The 24,462-nt window shown below is 29.5% G+C and overlaps 1 protein-coding gene and 1 long non-coding RNA gene across 2 annotated transcripts; one reads left to right on the forward strand and one right to left on the reverse strand.

Moving 5' to 3' along the window:
- Positions 1-4,968: 4,968 nt before the first annotated feature.
- On the reverse strand, positions 4,969-6,205 carry LOC131612708 (uncharacterized). The gene is made up of 5 exons (XR_009287460.1): positions 6,146-6,205; positions 5,556-5,626; positions 5,429-5,459; positions 5,256-5,322; positions 4,969-5,160 (listed from the first exon to the last, which is right to left on the reverse strand). It is a non-coding gene; the product is annotated as an uncharacterized LOC131612708 (long non-coding RNA).
- Positions 6,206-8,650: 2,445 nt separating this feature from the next.
- Positions 8,651-9,860, forward strand: LOC131614962 (uncharacterized). Its single transcript, XM_058886492.1, has 4 exons — positions 8,651-8,683; positions 9,269-9,400; positions 9,507-9,573; positions 9,669-9,860. The coding sequence occupies exons 1-4, from the start codon at positions 8,651-8,653 to the stop codon at positions 9,782-9,784; spliced, it is 348 nt and encodes a 115-aa protein (XP_058742475.1). The 3' UTR covers positions 9,785-9,860.
- Positions 9,861-24,462: the final 14,602 nt, after the last annotated feature.

Here is a 24,462-nt window from a genome sequence, read left to right on the forward strand (position 1 = left end):
CTTGTAAAGGTTCGTTCTAACTTTTTCGTTAATGTAAAAAATAAAATAAAATAATTTAATCTCCGTTGATTTTAAATTGATTTATTTTTATCAAGTTACTAAAAATAAAATAAAATTATTTAATAAAATAATTTTTAGTGAATTTTTATTTAGGGGTATTTTGGTATTTTTTCAAAAATCAATACTTCTTTCTTCTCAATTTCTTTTCTCTTTCTCTCATAACAATCAACACATCAAATCATCTCTATTTCTCATCTATTTCTCTCTTTTCATAATCTTTCTTACTTATTTCTCTCTTTTCATTCTCTCTTCACAACCAAACACACCCTAAGTCTTCACCAAATGTAATAAATAAATTAAAAATAATCTTGTTATATATATAAACAGAAACGAAAAACTTCTTCCAAATCATGTTATTCTTGCCATGTCATATATAATCTGATGTGTCACATTCTAAAACTATTTCAATTCCATTTAATAAGACAAGTTTTCATTCTCATTCTCTATTAGTTTTTTCATAACTTAACTCAACTCATTTATTCATAATTAATCCATCATAAGTTTTATTTAACTCCTCAATTTAAGTTTTTTATTCTAACTGCTTTTTAATATCTATTATTTGATGTATCTTATTAGGGAACAATTTTTCTATCCTTCACAAAAAGTTGGATAGTGTACATTCCACCAATCACATTACATCATTTAATTTTATTCTATTTAATTAATTATTAAATTGTATATTTTTTTGTTATTTCCAAATTATTTTACACTAAGGATAACTCTACCCAACTTTTTGTGTTTGGTAGATAAGAATTCACCATCTTACTAATATATTTCATACGCTACTTTTTTTAATAAATTAATAACATTCATGCCATTGTTGTCTAAGATATACTTTCGTTATTTTTCAAGAATCAGCTTCAGTTGTGTCAAGAAAAAAAAGAATCAGCTTCAGTTCTTATCACTAATTCTGCACCAAATGTAATAAATAAATTAAAAATAACTATAAATTAATCCAACATTCTTGTCTACTTATTAGATGGTTGGATTAGGTATGCTAATGAATAAGTGGAAATCAGCTAAAACTAATTAAGATATTTTTAAAAGATCAAGTCATTCGATTCGACCAATTTAATAAATATATAATTTTCATGTGATTTGGTTTGATCGGTAATTTTTTTTAAGCAAAAAAGAGGATTATATTAATTAAAAAAAATACAAGACACACAAGAGAGGGACCAAGGCAAAACCTCTTAAGTTCAAAGCGTAAGTCTAGGGGTATCCGCCTTGTCTAACAAGTAATCCGGTCTAATGTCTCCATGCTCAAAATCAAACCAAGTGGAGTTTTTGCTTTTAAACCCGATATTAGCCAGGATATCTGCACAAAAATTGGCATCTCTAAAGATATGAGAAATAATAAAATTGATTCTAAGAGTATACACCCAACGCGTAAGCCAACGAGATTTAAGAATCCAAGGCACCAAGTGAACATTCGCAAAAACATTCACCACTAACATACAATCTGTTTCAAGCCATAATTTAGTCCAATTCATCTGCTTAGCCTTCTCTATAGCTAAGATAGCCACCATGAACTCAGAATCAATAGAATTACCAGGGGCCAAGAACACACTAAAACTAAGCAAGTGATTAGCTTTATCATCCCTGAACAGTCCACCACAAGCAGCTAAGAGCGGATTACCCGAAGCAACCCCATCAATGTTGCACTTGATCCAATCCCGAACAGGAGGACACCAAATAACTTCTACAGTGGTTAAAGTTAGGGGTGTCAAAACGGGCTCGGCCCGCGGAGAAAGCCCGTTTTACCCGCACTTTTACGTGGGGCGAGGCAAGGTTTTAGGCTCACTCCCTATAATTTGTCCGCCCCGCACCATTTTTTTGCGGGTTTTTGCGGGCATTAGCTTTTTCATACAATTTTACTATTTTTAGGCCTAAAAATTTCAATGTCCGCGGGCTTTCCCCGCCCCGCCCTCACTTTTTTGCGGGGCGGAGCAAGATCTTAGGCCCGCATAATCAAATATGTCCGCCCGCCCCGTTTTTTCGCAGGCTTTTGCAGGGCGGGCCTAAACGGGGCGGGCATGCTCGTTTGTCACCCCTAGTTAAAGTCTTCCGAAGGTGGATGTCTATGTCAAAAGCTTTAAGCATGACAAAGCTACTTAAAGAATTATTGGCTTTTTTTGAAGTTAGGTTTCCCACCAATTTCGCCCTGGCAGCAATATTAGTGATGCAATGCTTCCAATGAGTAACACAATTGTCAAACCTGGACTTGTTCCTAGTCTACCATATTTGGTAGAATAAATAGACATGGTTGCTCTAATGACTGCAAGGGCTTGAGGGTTCCAGGATTCCTCAATAATCTTGTAACAATCTGCTATGCTGTTGATAGAATAGGACAATCGAAGTTTCCCGCACAGTCAATGCCAAATTTTCTTTGCAAAGTCGCATGAGAAGAACAAATGCGTAGTAGTTTCAGCAGCTTCTTGGCATAAAGAGCAGATAGAAGGCAATGAGAAACCACAAATAGCTAAATTCTCATCAGTGGATAATCTGTTATACAAGAGTTTCCACACAATCATTGAGTGAGGAGGGGCTGAGTCGATGTCCCACGGGATGTGTGGCCATTTAACTGATCCAGATGCTTTAGTGATCGTGTCATAGACATGTTTAATAGAAAGCCTTCCACCTTCCACACTCTTCCAAACTAAATTGTCTTCAAAATTCAAATCAGCCACAGCGAAAGAAGATATGAAAGATAGGAGGCTAGGGAAAGCAAGTTGAATGTTGGCATGCAGAGACCAGGAGTTATTAAACTAAAAATCACCAACACAGTTTTTGAGGTTTGAGTGGAATTGTTCTGGGATTTTATATTTGAAGGCCAGAACTTCACCAACCCAGTTGTCCAACCAAAAATTAATTTTCCTTCCATTTCCAATCACCCATGTGCAATTGTGTATTACCTTGTCATAGACATCCTTGAAACCTTTCCAAAGAGAAAAATTGATGTTGTACTTTATCAGCTTATTGCCTCTTCTTACCCTGGCTGCTAGAAGAGTAGCCTAGGACTGATTTTGATTGAGGAAATGCCAGCATAAGTCGATGTTTGTAGCTGAGTTGTAATGCTTTAAAGAGATGATGCCAATCCCTCCTTCAGTTTTCTTCAAGCAACATTCTCTCCAAGCAACTGTAACTAGCTTCTTCTTTTTCACATTTCCACTCCAAATGAAGTTCCTCATCCATTTGTCAATGCTTTTGATGATACTTGCATACCAATTGTAAATGCTGATGCAGTGCACCATCATACTGTGAATCACAGTGAATCACAGTCTTGACTAACATAACTCTCCCAGTCATAGACAACAAATTTGCTTTCCAAGTAGCCAATTTAAGCTTGATGTTATCTGCAAGAAAATTAAAATGATTAGCCTTTGGTTTACCAATGAAAATGGGCACTCCTAGGTAAATAAAAGGAGGGGAAGCTTTGGTAAAGCCAATTATATCTGCCAGTTTGCAATGTCTATCTAAAGGCATGCCCCCTACATATATAATAGACTTTGTTAAGTTACAAATTTGCCCAGAGCACTTAGCGTTTGACCGGTAATCTAGATAATTTAATAGTTCAAACAATAAATCAATAACCCAATACCTCATTGGTCATTGCTTGCTGGGATGTCAACTTGCCTCCGTTAGTGGGGATCCCGGTGAGAATTCCCCGTTTGGGACTCCAAAGACGCAGAATTTTCTCCCCACGGGGACGGGGATGGGGAATAAAGTCTCCCCGAAGGCACTTCGGGGACGGGGGTGACGTAAATATCCCCCGCCCTGTGGAGTCCCCGCCCCGCCTAAAATAACATAATGTCCTTAATTTATGTATAAATTTAAATTATTATGTAAGTTTATTTTTCATTTCATATAATTAATCTTATACCCAAATTTAAAATATATATGTTTTGTTAGTAAAAGAGTAGGATTTAAATTATTATTTCAATATTTTTTTAGTTTGAAATTTTTGTGGTCATGACACTCAATATCATAGATTAAATATTGTTAAAGTAATATATTTATCATAAAGGAATAATTTTTAAATTTTTTGTGGTTAGTTTTTAAAACTTTTACTATTAATTTGATTTAAAATAATAAATAAAAAATCATGTTTATGGATCTCCGCATGAACCTTGGGGATCCGTGGGGCCCCGCGGGGATCCGCGGGGACGGGATGGGGAGAAAATTCCCCCGTAGCGGGGACCCGAAGCGGGGATGGGAAATAAATTCGAGGGCGGGGATTGTGATGGGAATGTATCCCCGTCCCCGCCCTGCCCCATTGACATCCCTACTTGCTGTTTAACTTTTAAAGCATTAAATTTAAATAGGAAGGTAGGCATAATCCAAAAAAGAAATCTGATTTAGTTTAAAATCATTTTAATATTAGATATTGATATTGACTAGAGGTATATGTAGGGGTGGACATCGGTTCGGGCCGGTTCGGGTTCGGTCCAAAAACCCCAATCCGGCCCAACCCTCGGGTGATACATGTAGGCCCAATTTCGACCCTATTAAAAATTGGGTTTTTTCGGATTCGGGTTTAAACGGATCGGGTAACTGGAGCGGTTTAGTTCGGATACTATTTGTTGTTGGGCTAATAAATCTAACCCAAATAATAAATCCAGTAGCTTTTTTTCTAGTTTTGTTTTTTAAAAAAATTCTTATTAACAATCAAGTTATTGCCCAGTCAAATTTCTTCAAACCCAATTTCAATGTGAATTTTATTTTAATTTACCCAATTTCAATGTGAATTTTATTTTAATTTTAAAATGGCAAAATTAACTAATTTTTTATATAAAAAATATTGATTATTTTATTAAAAAAGTATTATTTATTTGCATCAACATAAATGGCTATTTTTAGCCATTTTAGTTCATTCTTTTAAAATTTATTAAGGATTATTGAGCTAGCTTAATTCATCCTTCTAAGTTATTGTTGGAACATGATACCCACTAAATTAAATGAGATGTTTTCATATCCACTCATATCAATGAGATGTTTCTAATTCCTTAGATAAAATCCATATAAACAAATGTTCCATATTCACTGCATCCAGAAATGTTAAAAATTGTGTCCACCAAATCCAAATGAATTGGGAGATTGCTGCAAAAAAAGATAATAAATAAATGTCAATAACATAGTTTTTTTTCATGTTTATCAATATTCAAAATTTCACACCAAAACAATAACCTACTTACCAACACCAGCTTCATGTTTTTTCTTAAAATTCCGGACAGTAACAATTGTAGCATCCTCTTTCAAATTCTGCAGAAAAATGAAAAATAGCCATCAGATTCATTAAGATTGTGTGATAGTCAGTTTTTCATCTAATGATTAATTAATAAGATGAGTTTTTAGGCTAAGAGAGTACATCTTGGTTAAAGAATGTATGCAACCACCAGCTGCACCAAGACAATGGCCAATTATTGATTGAAAAAAGAAAGAAACTATAAATAAGCTTCAAGATCAATAACAGGAAGTTGTTTGGGTTCACATACTTCACCTAAACATTGTAAAATAACAAATTGTCCAATTCACAACATTAAATCCAGGAGCATAACAAATTGCCCTGCATTAAATCAAATTAGTGAGTTGAAAGACCACTTTCAACAAATATGTGAATTCACTTCTAAACCAAGATCCTACAAAAAAAACAAACTGAAATTAGAAAATTTAAGGAATTAAAAAAATATTGTTTGCTTCTAATTTCTAATTTCTAATTTCACATTAATAAACTAACAAATAGCTAGCTTAACTGAAAGTAATAATAAGTAGAAATCATATCAACAAGTTCTACATAACAATATTTTACTCTTCTTCTATTTTATCTCCTAATCCACTTAATTCAACCCACCAATTAGACTTGAAAATATTCATGAAATACTAAATCATACATGAAATACACAAGAGCACCCCTAAGTCATGCAAGAAATTTACAATAGATATAATTCCTACACACAAAACTAATTTTTCAACAATTCAAATCAACAGTTCCACAAAACTAATTAGTTTTTTTACTCTTGCTCTTAGCATTCCAAGTCTAAATAACAATATAAAAATTAGACTCCAACAAAGTTAAAAAACTTACCAACTCTAATGCTTGTTTTGCAAATAAATTCATCTCTATTGAAGTTTCTTTTTATCTTCCTGCAATATACAACAAAAAAGAACTCTCAACATTAATGGATACATAAAAGTTGCTGAACATATATGTATTAACAAGTGCTACTTTACAGCTACTTTACACTTGTTAATACAAAAAAGAACTCTCAACATTAAAGAGTACTATGTTATGAATCATAGATCTGAGAGAGTGAGAGATTTTAACTGAACAAGATAAATGCTGGAAAACAACAATTAAAGTTGCTGCCATGAATGCAGGGCCTAGAAATATGCCAAAACTCCTAAAATCTATTTACCTGAAAATAGCAAACAAAATACTCTTTGTGAATGAAGTATTATGCACACTAAATAATGCTTTAAATTGATCAGAAAGTAATTTAAATAAGAAAAAAAAATTACACCATGAGAGATCCCAAAGAAACATCCTCTTCTGCTTCTGACTATGAATATCCTCAGAAACTAGATCTCCTCCAAACACTAGATCTGGACACACAATGATCTAAATCAATACATAAAAATAAAATATCACAAAAACGCATACAAAATCAAAATTATTTCATAAATACAAAACTGTACAGTTCATCATAATAAATCCCAAATCAAATTTTAAAAACACAGCTTTATATATTTATTATCCCTAACCCTAAATCATTTGTGAAACTTTAAAAATTGAAACATTAAACCCCCTTTAAAAACACAAACTAAATAAACTAAAAAACCCAATACTTAATCGTTTGAAGATACAATACTTAATCATAAAATGAGAAGATAGCAAAATATTGAATCGATTGAATAATAATCTAGGGACGAAGATGGATGAAGAATGGTGGTGGTGATATTAGAGATGAAGGGACGAGAATACCACAGGAGCAAGGAAGATGGGGGTGGTGAGATCTGAGGTGAAGAGTAGATGAAATACGGCTAGGGTTATTACAGAGAAGATATGTATTAGGTTAAATAGGGTATATTTATTGGGCTTTAAAAATTATCCAACCCAGCCCAGCACAATAGGAACAAATACTAGCATATTGTAAGAAATAACATGCATACTGCGGTCGGGTTCGGCTTACGTTGGATTGAATTTGTCCACCCGAACCGAACCGTTGTTATCCAGCCTAAACCGTGTGGATCACCCGACGAACCCGAAACCCGAAATTGACCCGACCGAACTGCCTCGGTTAGTATGGGGTCGGGTGGATAGGTTCGGTTGGTATTATTCTGTCCACCCCTACATATGTAGGGGTGGACAGAATAATACCAACCGAACCTATCCACCCGACCCCATACTAACCGAGGCAGTTCGGTCGGGTCAATTTCGGGTTTCGGGTTCGTCGGGTGATCCACACGGTTTAGGCTGGATAACAACGGTTCGGTTCGGGTGGACAAATTCAATCCAACGTAAGCCGAACCCGACCGCAGTATGCATGTTATTTCTTACAATATGCTAGTATTTGTTCCTATTGTGCTGGGCTGGGTTGGATAATTTTTAAAGCCCAATAAATATACCCTATTTAACCTAATACATATCTTCTCTGTAATAACCCTAGCCGTATTTCATCTACTCTTCACCTCAGATCTCACCACCCCCATCTTCCTTGCTCCTGTGGTATTCTCGTCCCTTCATCTCTAATATCACCACCACCATTCTTCATCCATCTTCGTCCCTAGATTATTATTCAATCGATTCAATATTTTGCTATCTTCTCATTTTATGATTAAGTATTGTATCTTCAAACGATTAAGTATTGGGTTTTTTAGTTTATTTAGTTTGTGTTTTTAAAGGGGGTTTAATGTTTCAATTTTTAAAGTTTCACAAATGATTTAGGGTTAGGGATAATAAATATATAAAGCTGTGTTTTTAAAATTTGATTTGGGATTTATTATGATGAACTGTACAGTTTTGTATTTATGAAATAATTTTGATTTTGTATGCGTTTTTGTGATATTTTATTTTTATGTATTGATTTAGATCATTGTGTGTCCAGATCTAGTGTTTGGAGGAGATCTAGTTTCTGAGGATATTCATAGTCAGAAGCAGAAGAGGATGTTTCTTTGGGATCTCTCATGGTGTAATTTTTTTTTCTTATTTAAATTACTTTCTGATCAATTTAAAGCATTATTTAGTGTGCATAATACTTCATTCACAAAGAGTATTTTGTTTGCTATTTTCAGGTAAATAGATTTTAGGAGTTTTGGCATATTTCTAGGCCCTGCATTCATGGCAGCAACTTTAATTGTTGTTTTCCAGCATTTATCTTGTTCAGTTAAAATCTCTCACTCTCTCAGATCTATGATTCATAACATAGTACTCTTTAATGTTGAGAGTTCTTTTTTGTATTAACAAGTGTAAAGTAGCTGTAAAGTAGCACTTGTTAATACATATATGTTCAGCAACTTTTATGTATCCATTAATGTTGAGAGTTCTTTTTTGTTGTATATTGCAGGAAGATAAAAAGAAACTTCAATAGAGATGAATTTATTTGCAAAACAAGCATTAGAGTTGGTAAGTTTTTTAACTTTGTTGGAGTCTAATTTTTATATTGTTATTTAGACTTGGAATGCTAAGAGCAAGAGTAAAAAAACTAATTAGTTTTGTGGAACTGTTGATTTGAATTGTTGAAAAATTAGTTTTGTGTGTAGGAATTATATCTATTGTAAATTTCTTGCATGACTTAGGGGTGCTCTTGTGTATTTCATGTATGATTTAGTATTTCATGAATATTTTCAAGTCTAATTGGTGGGTTGAATTAAGTGGATTAGGAGATAAAATAGAAGAAGAGTAAAATATTGTTATGTAGAACTTGTTGATATGATTTCTACTTATTATTACTTTCAGTTAAGCTAGCTATTTGTTAGTTTATTAATGTGAAATTAGAAATTAGAAATTAGAAGCAAACAATATTTTTTTAATTCCTTAAATTTTCTAATTTCAGTTTGTTTTTTTTGTAGGATCTTGGTTTAGAAGTGAATTCACATATTTGTTGAAAGTGGTCTTTCAACTCACTAATTTGATTTAATGCAGGGCAATTTGTTATGCTCCTGGATTTAATGTTGTGAATTGGACAATTTGTTATTTTACAATGTTTAGGTGAAGTATGTGAACCCAAACAACTTCCTGTTATTGATCTTGAAGCTTATTTATAGTTTCTTTCTTTTTTCAATCAATGATTGGCCATTGTCTTGGTGCAGCTGGTGGTTGCATACATTCTTTAACCAAGATGTACTCTCTTAGCCTAAAAACTCATCTTATTAATTAATCATTAGATGAAAAACTGACTATCACACAATCTTAATGAATCTGATGGCTATTTTTCATTTTTCTGCAGAATTTGAAAGAGGATGCTACAATTGTTACTGTCCGGAATTTTAAGAAAAAACATGAAGCTGGTGTTGGTAAGTAGGTTATTGTTTTGGTGTGAAATTTTGAATATTGATAAACATGAAAAAAAACTATGTTATTGACATTTATTTATTATCTTTTTTTGCAGCAATCTCCCAATTCATTTGGATTTGGTGGACACAATTTTTAACATTTCTGGATGCAGTGAATATGGAACATTTGTTTATATGGATTTTATCTAAGGAATTAGAAACATCTCATTGATATGAGTGGATATGAAAACATCTCATTTAATTTAGTGGGTATCATGTTCCAACAATAACTTAGAAGGATGAATTAAGCTAGCTCAATAATCCTTAATAAATTTTAAAAGAATGAACTAAAATGGCTAAAAATAGCCATTTATGTTGATGCAAATAAATAATACTTTTTTAATAAAATAATCAATATTTTTTATATAAAAAATTAGTTAATTTTGCCATTTTAAAATTAAAATAAAATTCACATTGAAATTGGGTAAATTAAAATAAAATTCACATTGAAATTGGGTTTGAAGAAATTTGACTGGGCAATAACTTGATTGTTAATAAGAATTTTTTTAAAAAACAAAACTAGAAAAAAAGCTACTGGATTTATTATTTGGGTTAGATTTATTAGCCCAACAGCAAATAGTATCCGAACTAAACCGCTCCAGTTACCCGATCCGTTTAAACCCGAATCCGAAAAAACCCAATTTTTAATAGGGTCGAAATTGGGCCTACATGTATCACCCGAGGGTTGGGCCGGATTGGGGTTTTTGGACCGAACCCGAACCGGCCCGAACCGATGTCCACCCCTAGTATATGTATTCAACCAAAGTTTACGCATAACAAAGAGTTTACCTTTTGAAAAAATATCTCTCAAAAAAATATTTAAATATACGTGTTGATATGGAAAAATAGATGAACATAAAATTTTAAATTTGTAATTAATTTTAAAAAATAAAGAGAATGAATTATTATACCCGACTCCCGGTGAAAATATTTTGTAATTGTGAACAAATAATTATAACTATTAGATTATAACTAATAAAAATTAATAGATCATATCAATATTTTCCTTTCATAGTGGTTATACACATAATCATATAATATATTTTATTACTAAAAAAATTAAAAGATAAAATCATTTAATATATTCTATTATTAAAAGTATTCATAGTTTGATGACAATTGAATTCATTAAGATAAAATTTATCCAATCCATCCAAAAAAAAATTCATCAATGTAAACATATACACCGTGAGTTAATCAAAACCCTTAATTTATTTAAAATGTTTAATTTTGATTTTAATTTATTTTACTTTTACATGCATAGCAATTAAAGTCAATTTTAAATTTGATCTATCATTAATTAATTTAATTAAGTAACATTTTTTTTTGGTTTATCACCACCGATTTAGTCTAATTCGGGGTCAGTTCTGGCATCAAGTGGTTACAGCCCCCTTCCAATCGCAGTTGTGGGAGATCGAACTGTAGTTATCCCTACCAAGTCTAGCGTCAATCACCACTAGACAAACTAACGATTGGTAATCAAGTAACATTTAAAAAAAAAATGTTCTTAAATATGTAAAAAGAAATGGTATACTTCAATAGAAATAACAGACAATTTAAAACAATTATATTTTTAAAAAATTATTTTGTAAAATATTAAATAAAATTAGTATTCATATTTTTAAATTTTTAATAATTATTTTATTTTTAAATATTCTAATTTTTTTTATTTTATTAAATTAATTTCAAATAATTTTAATTTAATATTAAATTAGTTTTTATTTATATTTTGTTAAATTTAATTTTTTATTTTAAACTATATTTTATAGGGGTAAATTAGTAAATTATTTTCTTATCCTATCCTGCCGGATTCTAACCCAGCTCATATTCAGGATAATAATTTGTACTATTGAGGCAGTATAGGATAAATTTCAGGATTAACTTATCCTATCATGTTGTGTCAGCAAACACTGCATTAAGATAGGATGTGATACAAATATCGTATCATGTCTTTTATCCTGCGCACCAAACACGCCCTAAACTTAAATAGGTGGTAGACATAATCCAAAAATGAAATTTCATTTAGTTCAAAATCATTTCAATATTAAATATTGATTTTGACTAAAGGTATATGTATTTGACCAAAGCTTATGTGTAACAAAGAGTTTACCTTTTGAAAATATCTCTCTCCTAAGGAGGCTGACAATTCAATCAACAATTTCACTTTCTTCAAGTATTTTGATGTTGTCTTGCATCCTCGAAAGCTGGAGATTGGAATTGAGGTGTTGTGGTGTTCTCCCATTGGTGATTAGGTCAAATGCAATATTGATGGAGCAACTGCCGGCTCCCCTCTATTGACAGCAAGTAGAGGCATATTTTGTGACTTCCAAACTAATCACATTCTTAGTTTTACTGTTTTCCATGGTGAAGGAAGTCCTATCCTTGTTGAATTCTTAGATGCAGTCATAGCAATTGAGAAGGCAAGACAAAGGCAGTGGACAAAACTTTGGATCGAGACTGATTGTGTTATGGTTGTTAGGGCCTTTACAAACTCTAGCCTAGTGCCGTGAAAACTCAAATCTCGTTGGTTTACTTGTAGGGCTTTTACTCTTTCCATCAAATTCACAATCACGCATATATATCGTGAAGTCAATTTTTGTGCAGACCACTTAGCTAATATCAGCTTAAAGAGCAAAAATTCATCTTGGATTAATTTTGTGCATAGGGACATTCATTCAGATTTCTTGTTAGACAAGGCGGGAACCCCTAAACTTAGACTTGTCTCTTGAGAGGTTTTGGTTTGGTCCCCCTCTTGTGTTATTTGTATTCGTCTTCTGATTTTATATATATTCCATCTTTTTTATTAAAAAAAGAATGAATTAATATACCCAACTCATGTGAGAATGAATGTATTCGTCTTCTGATTTCTAATTAATAAAAATTAATGAATCATATCAAAATTTTCCTTTCATAGTGGTTATACACACAATCATATAATCATATATAATATATTTTATCATAAAAAATATTAAAAGATAAAATCATTTAATATATTAGATTATTAAAAGTATTCCTAGTATGAGTGATAATTGAATCCATTAAAATAAAATTCATCCAACAAATAATTTATCCAATTCATTCATCACATAAAAATAAATTATTAAATTAGATTAAATTCACCCAGATATATATATATATATATATATATATATATATATTGATGAATCAAATTCATCCGATACATTTTAATGATACATAAAATCTTTTCTAAATAGATTCTAAGTTTTCTAATACAAGATGCACATTAAGACTAAGAGTGTGTATGGTTCGAGGTAGAGTGAGAGGAAGGGAGGGGAGGGGAGAGAATATTTAAAATAAAATATGTTTGGTTCAATTTTTAAGAGGGGGAGGAGAGGAGGGGAGCAAAATCCCTCCAAATGACACCTTTTGCATTCTCCCGAATCGGAGGGATTCAGAGGGGAGAGAACGGTATCTGAGTTTTAATATTAATTAAATTAATATATTTACTAAGATATCCAAAATTTTATTTTATTATTTTAAAAATATTATTTTCTTTCATGTTCCTACTTTTTTTTTGTGATTTTTTCTCTATTGATTTCATCAACTTATTATAATTATTCTTCGCCTTCAAATTTTTATTTTATTTTTTTATTTAATAAAAATTATAACTACTTTAATTTTTTTTATTATAATTTATTTTATGTATTCAAAAGTTGTTATCAACACATAGTTTATTTTGTGTCAAGAGTTATAATACAAATCAAGTGTACTCAATTTTTTTAATATTATGTGATAAGTTATGACTTTTTAGTCACTCAGTTATACAAATATTATTTCCAAGAAAATATTTATGAAATTTGTACAATTGGATATCATATCACTTATATAAAATTACAAGGATATAATTATAAATTATTATTAAAATCCCCCCTCCCCTCGTGAACCAAACATATTTTTAAATGAAATCTCTTCCCTCCCCTCCCCTCGTTTGAATATGTTTGGTTCAAATTTAAGGAGGGGAAGGAAGGGGAGGGGAGGGGAGCAAAATCCCTCAAAACCTCACTTTTGACGTCCCTCCGAATTGGGGGGATTTGGAGGGGAGGGAATCTGAATTTTAATACGTAAAAAATTATTATATTTACTAAAATATCGTCAGTTTAATTTTAATATTTCAAAATTATTTATTTTCTTTCCTGTTAATGTTTATCTTCTATGTGGTTTTTCTCGATTATTTCCATCAACTTATTATAACTATTATCCACCTTCATATTATTTTCAATTTTTTTTAGTTAATACAAATCATAATCATTGCATTATTTTTATAATTTTTTTAATGTTTATTTATGTTTATTTTTTCTTCTAATTTTGTTATTTATCCTATTATATTTTCATTTTAAATCATTCACTTTATTTTATTTTTTGTTTATTCATTTTATTAAAAATTTTAAATTATTAGTTTTAATAATAACTTATTTTATGTATTTGTTTTGTTTGATGATTCATTACTATTTAAAAATTGTTATTAGCATATAATTTCATTTGTGTCGGAGAGTTATAATCTGAATCAAGTGTACTCGGTTACTAACGTTATGGTAAATTATAACGTTTTAGTCCCTCAATATTAAAAAATTTATTATCAAAAAAATATTTATGAATTTTTCATATTTGAATATTATATCACTTATATAAGATCATAAGGGTAAAAATGTAATTTATTAATAAAACCCCTTATTTTGAACCAAACACTGATCTGATTAAAAAAATCCATCACTCCCCCTCCCCTCCCCTTCTCTCCTTTAAAACTACTCCCCTCCCCTCCCCTCCCCTCATTTGAACCAAACAGACCCTAAAATTCCTCCCCTCCCCCTCATTTGAACCAAACAGACCCTAAGAGATACAGTCCAATGTACATAAATGTTAAAATATTTTTATGTTTTGACATTTATACAAAACATCTCTAATAAAAATGTGCACTCACTCACCCCTGCGTGTAATCTCTAATACAAAATACAATGATGGTTCATATTCGAAAACTATTTTATTTTATTATTTTTAATTTTAAAATAATTTTTTATTTATATTTATATATAAAGGCAATGTCTAGTTTTAGTGTAATTACTTTCTTTAATTTTTTTAATTTGATTAAATAATAAAATAAATATAATTATAATTTTAAAGAGTTTAATTGAAATGTTTAATCAAAATCCTTAATTTATTTAAAATGTTTAATTATGATTTTAATTTATTTTAAAATAATACATCTGAATGAATATGATGCGTTATTCACTGCATAGCAATTAAATTTAATTTTAAATTTGATCTTTTATCAATTAATAAAATTAAGTAATATTTAAAAAAATAAAATAGTTCTTAAATATGTAAAAAATGGTATAGTTCTATAGAAATAAAACAGACAATTTAAGAGAATTTAATAAATTCCTCTAGAGAATACTATCCAATAATATTAAATAATTTGCGGAAAACTAAATATTAAACATTACTTTTTCAGGAAATAAAAGTATTAAAAGGCTTAATTATATGTTTCACAACTTTTAATTTTTTATTTTGTTTTTTGGTCAATATATTTAGTTTTTTTCTTTGTCTATAAATTAAGAATCCTGAATTGATTCTATTGTCCATAATCAAAAACAAAAGAGAGAATGGCAGCTTCAACATATTTATCTTTATTGCTCACCATTTCCATTATCTTTATTTCACATGCCACTTCATCACCAACATCAAACTCTAAGTTGTATCAAGATGTATGCAAACAACCTGGTGAAACAGGCTTCGAACAACGTTGTGTGAAACTCATAGAATCCTATCCTCCACTTACTCAGATCAATGATCGTCTAACCTTTTGCAGATCATTTGTAAAGATGGTAGCAATAGAGAAGACAACAAAAGCTCAAGAATACGTTAAACAAATGATGAACAAATATCCTTCTTCTCAACCAATCAAAGAATGTGCAATCCATAAGTATGATACGCTGGTAATCGAGTTAAAAGCTGTATTGAATGAGGATCCTGACATGATAGACATGGATGCCAAATATGCTAGCGATGCACTTGTCGAATGTGAAGCTGTTTTAGCCGATGAAAAGACAGTTGATGTTTCTTCCATTTATACCTTGAATAACAATATGATGTTACTTACTGATATTGTAAGAATAGCAGCATCAACTCTTTAAGTCTTTAAATCAATAAATATATATATATATATATATATATATATATATATATATATATATATATATATATATATATATATATATATATATATATATATATATATATATATATATATATATATATTCTGCATCTTGAGATATCAAGAATCAGCTTAGTTCTTATCAGGGTTGGTCCTGTCTTTTTAGAGGCCCAAGGCAAAAAATAAAATGGACCCCAACAAAAAATTGAATTATTAAAATATTTTATTATAAATAATATTAATATTACTAAATTTTTAATAATATAATTATATATTATAAAATAAATATGGTAATATATCTTTTCATAAAAAAATATAAATAATTTAAATTAAATTTGTCTACTGCTTTTGTTTTTTAAAATATTGAAAATGGAAGTTACAAAGATAAGTTTCTTAGTTATCGTTAGTACTATATAAAAATTAATTTAAAAAAAAACAATTATTTTAAAAAAAAAATTAAATTTATTATTCTAAAATAAAATTTAATAATATTTCTTTTTCAGAACAAGATCAACCCACTAATAATTATATAATACTTCTCAATCTAATAACTTAATAATAAATAATTGGGTTAAATACCTTTTACCCCCTGCCAAAGTAGCGAGTTTCGGTAACCTGGAATTCGAACCTAGGTCACCAAGGCTAAATTGTAGCAAGCTTACCACAAAACCATGCATGTTTAGCTGCTTCTAATTGCAATGGAGTTTTATATATTATAAAATATAATTATAAAATACATGGTTGAATACAATAATTAAATACATTGCTGAATACAATTATAAAATATATTTTAATACATTTAATTATCTTGTTGATTATTATACATATAATTATAAAAACAATTATAAAATACATTTCTGCAAGCTTTGTCAATAATATTTTATAACGTTTTTTTTATAAAATGTATTATTTTATAACATTTTTAAATGTATTTTATAATTATATAATTATATAAATATATAGTTTTATAACGTTTTTTTATAGAATATTTAAATGTATTTTAAAAATGTTTATTAAATAAAACATTTAAATAAAATTATTTACATGTTTTTTAATAATTTTTTTAATTAACGTTTTTTTATAATTACATAAATGTATTATTTAATAATTATATAATTATAAAATATTTAAAAATACATTTATATAATTATATATTTATAAATAAAAACGTTAAAATATTTAAAATACATTTATATAATTATATAATTATAAAATATTTAAAAATACATTTATATAATTATAAAAAAAACGTTAATTAAAATACATTTAAATATTTTATAAAAAAAAACGTTAACTAAAATACATTTAAATATTTTATTAAAAAAACGTTAATTAAAATACATTTAAATATTTTATAATTATATAATTATTAAATAATACATTTATATAATTATTTAAATATTTTATATGTACAGCTTTTTGAAATATAATTATAAAAAAAACGTTAATTAATTTGTAATTTATATAATTTTGGAATACAACTAAAATATTATTACAGTTTTTTAAATATAATTATTAAAAAACATTAATTAATTTGCAATTTATATAATTATTAAAAATAATTTTGGAATACAACTAAAAAATTATTACAGTTTTTTTAATTTAAATATTATTGAAAAAGAATAGAGTATTAATATATAGAACTCCATTGCAATTATAAGCAACTAAACATGCATGGTTTGGTGGTAAGCTTGCAGCAATATAGCCTTGGTGACCAAGGCGAACCCAGATTTTGCAACTTATTAATTTGCAATTTTTCCAAGCTTTTCAAAGGCAGCCACGTCATACGGATTTTGCAACTTATTAATTTGCAATTTTTCCAAGCTTTTCAAAGGCAGCCACGTCATACGGACTAAATTTTTTTTTAATAAGGGGGAAAATCGAAACTCGCTACTTTGGCAGAGGGTAAAAGGAATTTAATCATATAAATACAACCATTAAATACAACCCATGTCGTTTGGTATGGAAGCATGTTAGATTTCCGCTGCACTACAACAACATTATACACAACCATTTCAAATTAATAAATATATAATTATTTTATTATTACAATTCATTAAGTCCACATCCAAAAATTTGAGGCCCCTCTATTTTTGAGGTCCTGGGTTGTGGGCCTGCTTGCCCTGATTCAGGGCCGACCCTGATTCTTATCACTAAGTCTGCACCACAAATGTAATAAATAAATTGAAAATAATTATAAATTAATCCATCATTCTTGTACTATTGTACCCATTAAATCAATATTTTAAAAATTAAATTGGATTGTCGAATCGATTGAACTGGGAATTGAAAGGGTTTTTAGGGGATAGAACCAGATGATATTTTTTTAAGCCAATCTTCTAGTGCGACCAATTTAATTTTATTATAAATACTAATTTATTCAACTAAATTATTTAATTTAATTCGATTTAGTCATGTAGTTCGACCAATTCAACTAATCGGTAACTCAATACCCTTACTAGTCTGCTTTGACATTTAAAATATTACATTGAATTTAAATGGGTAGGTAAGTTAGTCCAAAAAAAGTTATTTAATTCAAGACCAATTTTAATATTAGACTAATTTTAAAAAAAAATAAAAATGATTTTGACTAAAAGTATTTGTATTCACTTTATGAGTAACAAATAGTTTACTTTTTGAAAATATCAATTAAAAAAATTAATTAAATGCACGTGTTAATATGGAAAAATAGGTGAACATAAAATTCAATTTTGTAATTAATTTTAAAAATTAAAGAAAATAAATTATTATATCAATTTTTGATGAGAACGTTTTGCTATTGTGAGAAAAGATAACAGATGATTATAACTATCAATTCTAGTTAATAACTTTTTTACATAGTCAATATATTATACTCTATTTTCTTTCATCCCTTCCTTCTTAAGGGCGGATTTTGTAAAGAACAGATTCGGTATACCGTTCTTTAGGTTTGTGTCGTATTGATAGGGTTTTGGCTTGACTTCCCCTATCCATTTTATAACAGTTTCTTTTTATCAATATATCTTCATTTTAAAAAAATTATACACATAATCACTGAATCTTATAATATATTCTAATATAAAAAACATTAAAAGATAAAATCGTATAGTATATTCTATTATTAAAATTATTCATAGGCATTATAAAAAAAAAAATTCTTGAAATTTTGATTTTTTGTATTATTTTTTTCTAAATTAATCATGTGGTTCGTCCAGTTCGACAAATAAATTGGTAACTCAATACTCTTATTAATTTGCTTTGATTTTTAAAACATTACATTAAATCTAAATGGGTAGGTAAGATAGTCCAAAAAAGTTTTTATTCAATTCAAGATCAATTTTAATATTAGACTAATTTTAAAAAAATTAAAAATGATTTGAGTAAAGTATTTGTATTCAAGCTTATGTGTAACGAAGAGTTTACCTTTTCAAAATATCAATAAAAGATTATTTAAATGCACGTATTAATATGGAAAAAATAGGTGAACATAAAATTTAAATTTATAATTAATTTTAAAAGTTAAAGAGAATAAATTATTATATCAAATTTTCATGAGAACGTTTTTTTTTATCATCATCGATTTAGTCCAGTTCGGGTGTCAATTTTGACATCAAGTGGTTCCAGCCCCCTCTCGATCGCAGTTGCAGGAAATCGAACAGTGATTCTTCTTATCATAACTTGAAAAATAAGGTAGTATTTAAAAGGTAAAAATAAATTTGTAATTAAAATATCAAAATGGAAAAAGAAAACTCAACAATATAAACTCATATTTAAAGTAAATACAATATATTTTACCAATGTTACTATATTTTTTTAATTTTTAAATTAAGATTATTTTTCTTAATATATTATATTACCAAAAAGTATTAGAAATCAACTTAAAAAAATATTTATTATCAAATATAGTTATAATCAACAATATGGACTCTTTTGATATTATATTACCAAATACCAAATAATCTTTATTAAGATAATTATAGATTTATTTTCAAAATATTTCAGAGAATATATATATATATATATATATATATATATATATATATATATATATATATATATATATATATATATATATATATATATATATATATATATATATATATATATATATATATATATATATATATATGAGGAGTGTTATATTTACTCCAGCAGTAAGTTATTATAACTTACTTCAAATCTAGACCATTGATTCTTTTCAATCTAGTGGTTAAAAATAATAAGTAATTAAATGTGGAAAGAGAAAACTATTACTTATTATTTTTAACAATTAGATTCAGAAGAATCAATGGTTTAGATTTGGAGTAAGTTATAATAACTTACTCTTGGAGTAAATATATATATATATATATATATATATATATATATATATATATATATATATATATATATATATATATATATATATATATATATATATATATATATATATATATACACATATATATAAAATTGATGGTAAAAATTTTGTAATATTTTATAATGTTAATTAAGTATTTTACATAATACCACCAATATTATTTGAGTTTAATGGTTATGCACTGACAGTGTAAAAAAGTTTTACACTGTCATCCAATTAGAATATAACGTTCTGTCATGTCATATAAGTTTTTTTAAATTTTCAGTCTGACTTGTCCTGATTCATGATCGTCATTGGTTGACAGTGTAAAACTATTTTACACTGTCAGTGCATATCCTTTTTTTCCATATTATTTTAGAGTGATAATATATAATACATATTTGCTAGTATACTTTGTAATACTTTGAATAAATCTACCATTATTATAATAAAAATTATTTGGTACCGACAATTCAGTAATATAATATCAAAAATTCCATAAATAAAAAAGAAACAGAAAAATTATATTTGCTAATAAAGTATCTTTTTAAAGTTGATTTCTAATGCTTTTGGTAATCGAATATATTAAAAAAAAATGATCTTGTAAATTTTTTATTTAAAAAAGAAGAAGATAGAACAAAGGTAAAATATATTGTATTTTTTCTTAATATGAGTTTTTATTATTGAAATTTCATTTTGCATTTTCATATTTTGATATTTTAATTACAAATTTATTTTTAATTTTTAAATATTAACTTATTTTAAGACTTCAAGTTATTCTTAACTTTTTTTTGTTTAAAACTGAAAATTCCATTAAATAAAAAATAAGAGGAGAACAAGAAACACAAGGGGGAGACCAAGCCAAGACACCAAATCAAAAAAGCCTAGGGGTACCCTCCTTGTCTAAAAAGTACTCTTTAACTAAAGTAGAATGAACAAAATTAAACTAAGAAAAACAACGAGTGGATAAACCCAAATTCGCCAAAATATCAGCACAAAAATTGGCTTTCCTATAGGCGTGAGAGATCATGAACTCAATATTACGAGTAAGAGTCAAGGAACAAAGCCAACGAGATATGATATTCCACGGAACCAGGCTAGAGTCAGAAAAAGCATTAACCACCAAGATACAATCTGTTTCCAGCCAAAGCTTTCTCCACCCCATACAATTAGCTTTCTCGATGGCCACTATAGCATCTAGAAATTCTGCCATGACTGAGTTGCCTTCCCCCATGAAGTCACAAAAACTTCCCAGGTGAGTAGCCTTATCGTCTCTAAAAATTCCCCCACATGCAATAATCGAAGGAGATCCTCTAGCAAGTCCATCCACGTTAACTTTAATCCATCCCTTAGGAGGAGGATTCCATATGACCTCTCTAATTGCCAACGACACACGCGGATGTAAACCTATGTTGAATCCTTTTAAAATTGAGAAGCTAGTAATTGAGTTATTCGAACAACACGACGTGTTATCACCCACCAACCTAGCTCTGGACAAAATGGCAGTGATGCAAGACTTCCATTGCAGGCCTTTAGAATCAAACCTTTTACTGTTTCTAGCTTTCCAAACTTGGTAAAACACATTAGTCACGCAAGACTTGGCTACCACAATAGCCTGCGGAGACCACTTGGAATTTAGCAAAGCCAGACAATCCTCCAAGCTGCCAATACTACCACTGACCTGAAGTTTACTCAGAATCCAATTCCAAATGATTTTCACAAACTTGCATTCAAACAAAAGATTATGGGTTGTTTCAATATTATCACAACACAAGGAACACATCGAGGGACCAAGGAAACCTCTAGAATCTAAGTTTTCATCCGACGGCATACGATTATGAAAAATGCGCCAAACCAGCATAGTATGAAAGGGAGGGATATTTTTGTCCCACAAAACAGAAAAAGAGTTCCATTTGCTCGAAGGAGTCAGCTTTTGAATGTTGCAGTAAGCTTGCTTAAAGCTCAAGTCACCATTCATCGAATTCAACAAAATAAGATGATCCTCCAAATCCACCTCGGGCAGAGAAATAGCAGAGACAAGAGCCATAAGGTTGGGATAGGCCAACTGAACATTTGCAGGAATAGCCCAACTCCCATCTTCTATCCAATCTTTAACCAACACATTAAGAGTTTTATAAAACACTTCAGGAATTTTGAACATGTTAACTAAAGGTTCTTCTAACTAATGATCAATCCAAAAAATCACCTTAGAACCATTCCCTATAATCCATTTGAAATTTTCAAAAACTATTTTAAAGCTCTCTTTTATGCCAGTCCAAATGGAAGACTTAATATGGTATGAAATAATTCTATTCTTTCTTATCACTCTTGAGGCTAAGAGCTTAGACCAACAACTCTGACCTTTTTGCAAAACCCCAACAAAGATGCATATTTGTTGCTGAATTGAAAGAAGCTAAAAACCTGAGCCCAAGGCCCCCCTCCTTCAAACACTTGCAGCAGTTTTTCCAAGACACTGTCACCACCTTCTTTTGCTCCATGTTCCCACTCCACAAAAAATTCTTCATCCAAGAATTGATCTGCTTTATGAGCACTCCATGCCAGCTATAAACTAAAATACAGTGAATCATCATGCTCTGAACAACAGATTTTATCAACTGCAATCTACCAGCCAAAGAAAGAAGGTTGGCTTTCCAGCTAGCAAGCCTTAGCTTTATTTTATCTGCAACAAAAAGAAAGTAGTTAGGCTTAGGTCTACCAACAAAAATTGGAGCCGCTGGGTAAATAAAGGGATGGCTAGCCATAGTAAAACCAATCAAATGTGCCAAAAACTTGAATCTCTCTAAAGACATGCCACCTGCATATATAAGTGACTTAGCTTTTGTTACAATTCTGGCCAGAGGATATAGCATATTCATTAAGAAAATTGGCAATGGCCTTTATAGACTTTTGATCACCACGGCAGAAAATCAAGATATCATCAGCAAAAAGAGTATGTGAGGGCGTAAAAGTGCTCCCAGATGCTTTAATAATATTAATTTGATTAGTCTCCACAAGATGGGAGATCCCTCTGCTTAAGACCTCTTCAGCCAGGCAAAAAAGAAGAGGAGATGAGGTGTAACACCCCCATTTCTATACTAAACAAATAAGGCATATATTTGCATAAATCAGAGAAGAAAGCATGCATCTCACGAGGGCGTTACACATATTTCAAAATAGAACAAATATTTTATCTTTAAACATGCAATGGTCATTTCCAAAAAACACGGGAATTTAAAACAACATACAAACCACAGCGGAATAATCATCTCATCAAATAAATGGCAAAATAGGATGATTCCCATACATCATCCACCATGTCTCAACATCTTGGCTCAAGGCCACACATTAACCAGAATAACATATTCAAATACGAATACAATATGAGTAAACAAATATCTCACAACATCGAGTCATAAAAACATAAAACCCAACTCCCATATGTTACATATGACCAGAGCACAAGTGACTACTTAGTCACGACACCCTACTAGAGACAATATCATTAGCTTCCCAACGCTTCGAACGGCGCATAAAACGGAGTTACGGATCAAAAGTTATGGCCTTTCAAAGTTTGGAAAAAGTTCTGTAAAACAGGGTTCGCGGCGCGAACTGAGTGAATCAAATAATCCCTAAGTTTCTGCCAAGCAGTTCGCGGCGCGAACTGACAATTTCAGAAAATCCCAAATCTCAGAAAACAGCATGCGAATTTCATCCCAAATCCCCTAAACTCAACCAAATCAAGCTGAAAACATCAACCCTCACCAACAACAATAGCATACATGTTATAACCACAATTATAGCACACATTTATGGATCTTCTAACATCATAACATCATCAAACATCAATTAAAACACATTTCAAATCATAAATTCATGCATTTGTTCATAAACCCTAACTTTTCTATGTTTCCATGAAATTGCAAAGATGAAGAGATAATCACAACAACACACATTACCCAATCATATAGTCTATAAGAACTTGTATTCAAACCCTTACCTCTAACTCTTAAATTCACCCTCTTCAAGAAATCTACAATTTCCTTCTTCTTCTCTTCTATGTTCTTTCTCCTCTATTCTCTTCTTTCTCTTCCTTTCCCCCAAATTGTGTTATCTCTAAAACCCTAGTTTTCCTCTTCTTACTATCTTTCTCTTAATGGGCTTAGTTATGTTATTACCCATCCATCCAATTATTAATTAGGCCCAGTACATAGTATACTACTAATATCCTAATTATATCATAAAACACAAATATGCATATAATTAGATATTTCAATTAATTAGTAATACCACATAATAATTAAATAAACAAATAATTAATAAAACACACAAATAAGCTAATAAATAAAATATCTAATAAAAT

The sequence above is a fragment of the Vicia villosa genome, linkage group LG6, assembly GCF_029867415.1.
Source record: "Vicia villosa cultivar HV-30 ecotype Madison, WI linkage group LG6, Vvil1.0, whole genome shotgun sequence".
NCBI classification, from domain to species: Eukaryota; Viridiplantae; Streptophyta; class Magnoliopsida; order Fabales; family Fabaceae; genus Vicia; species Vicia villosa.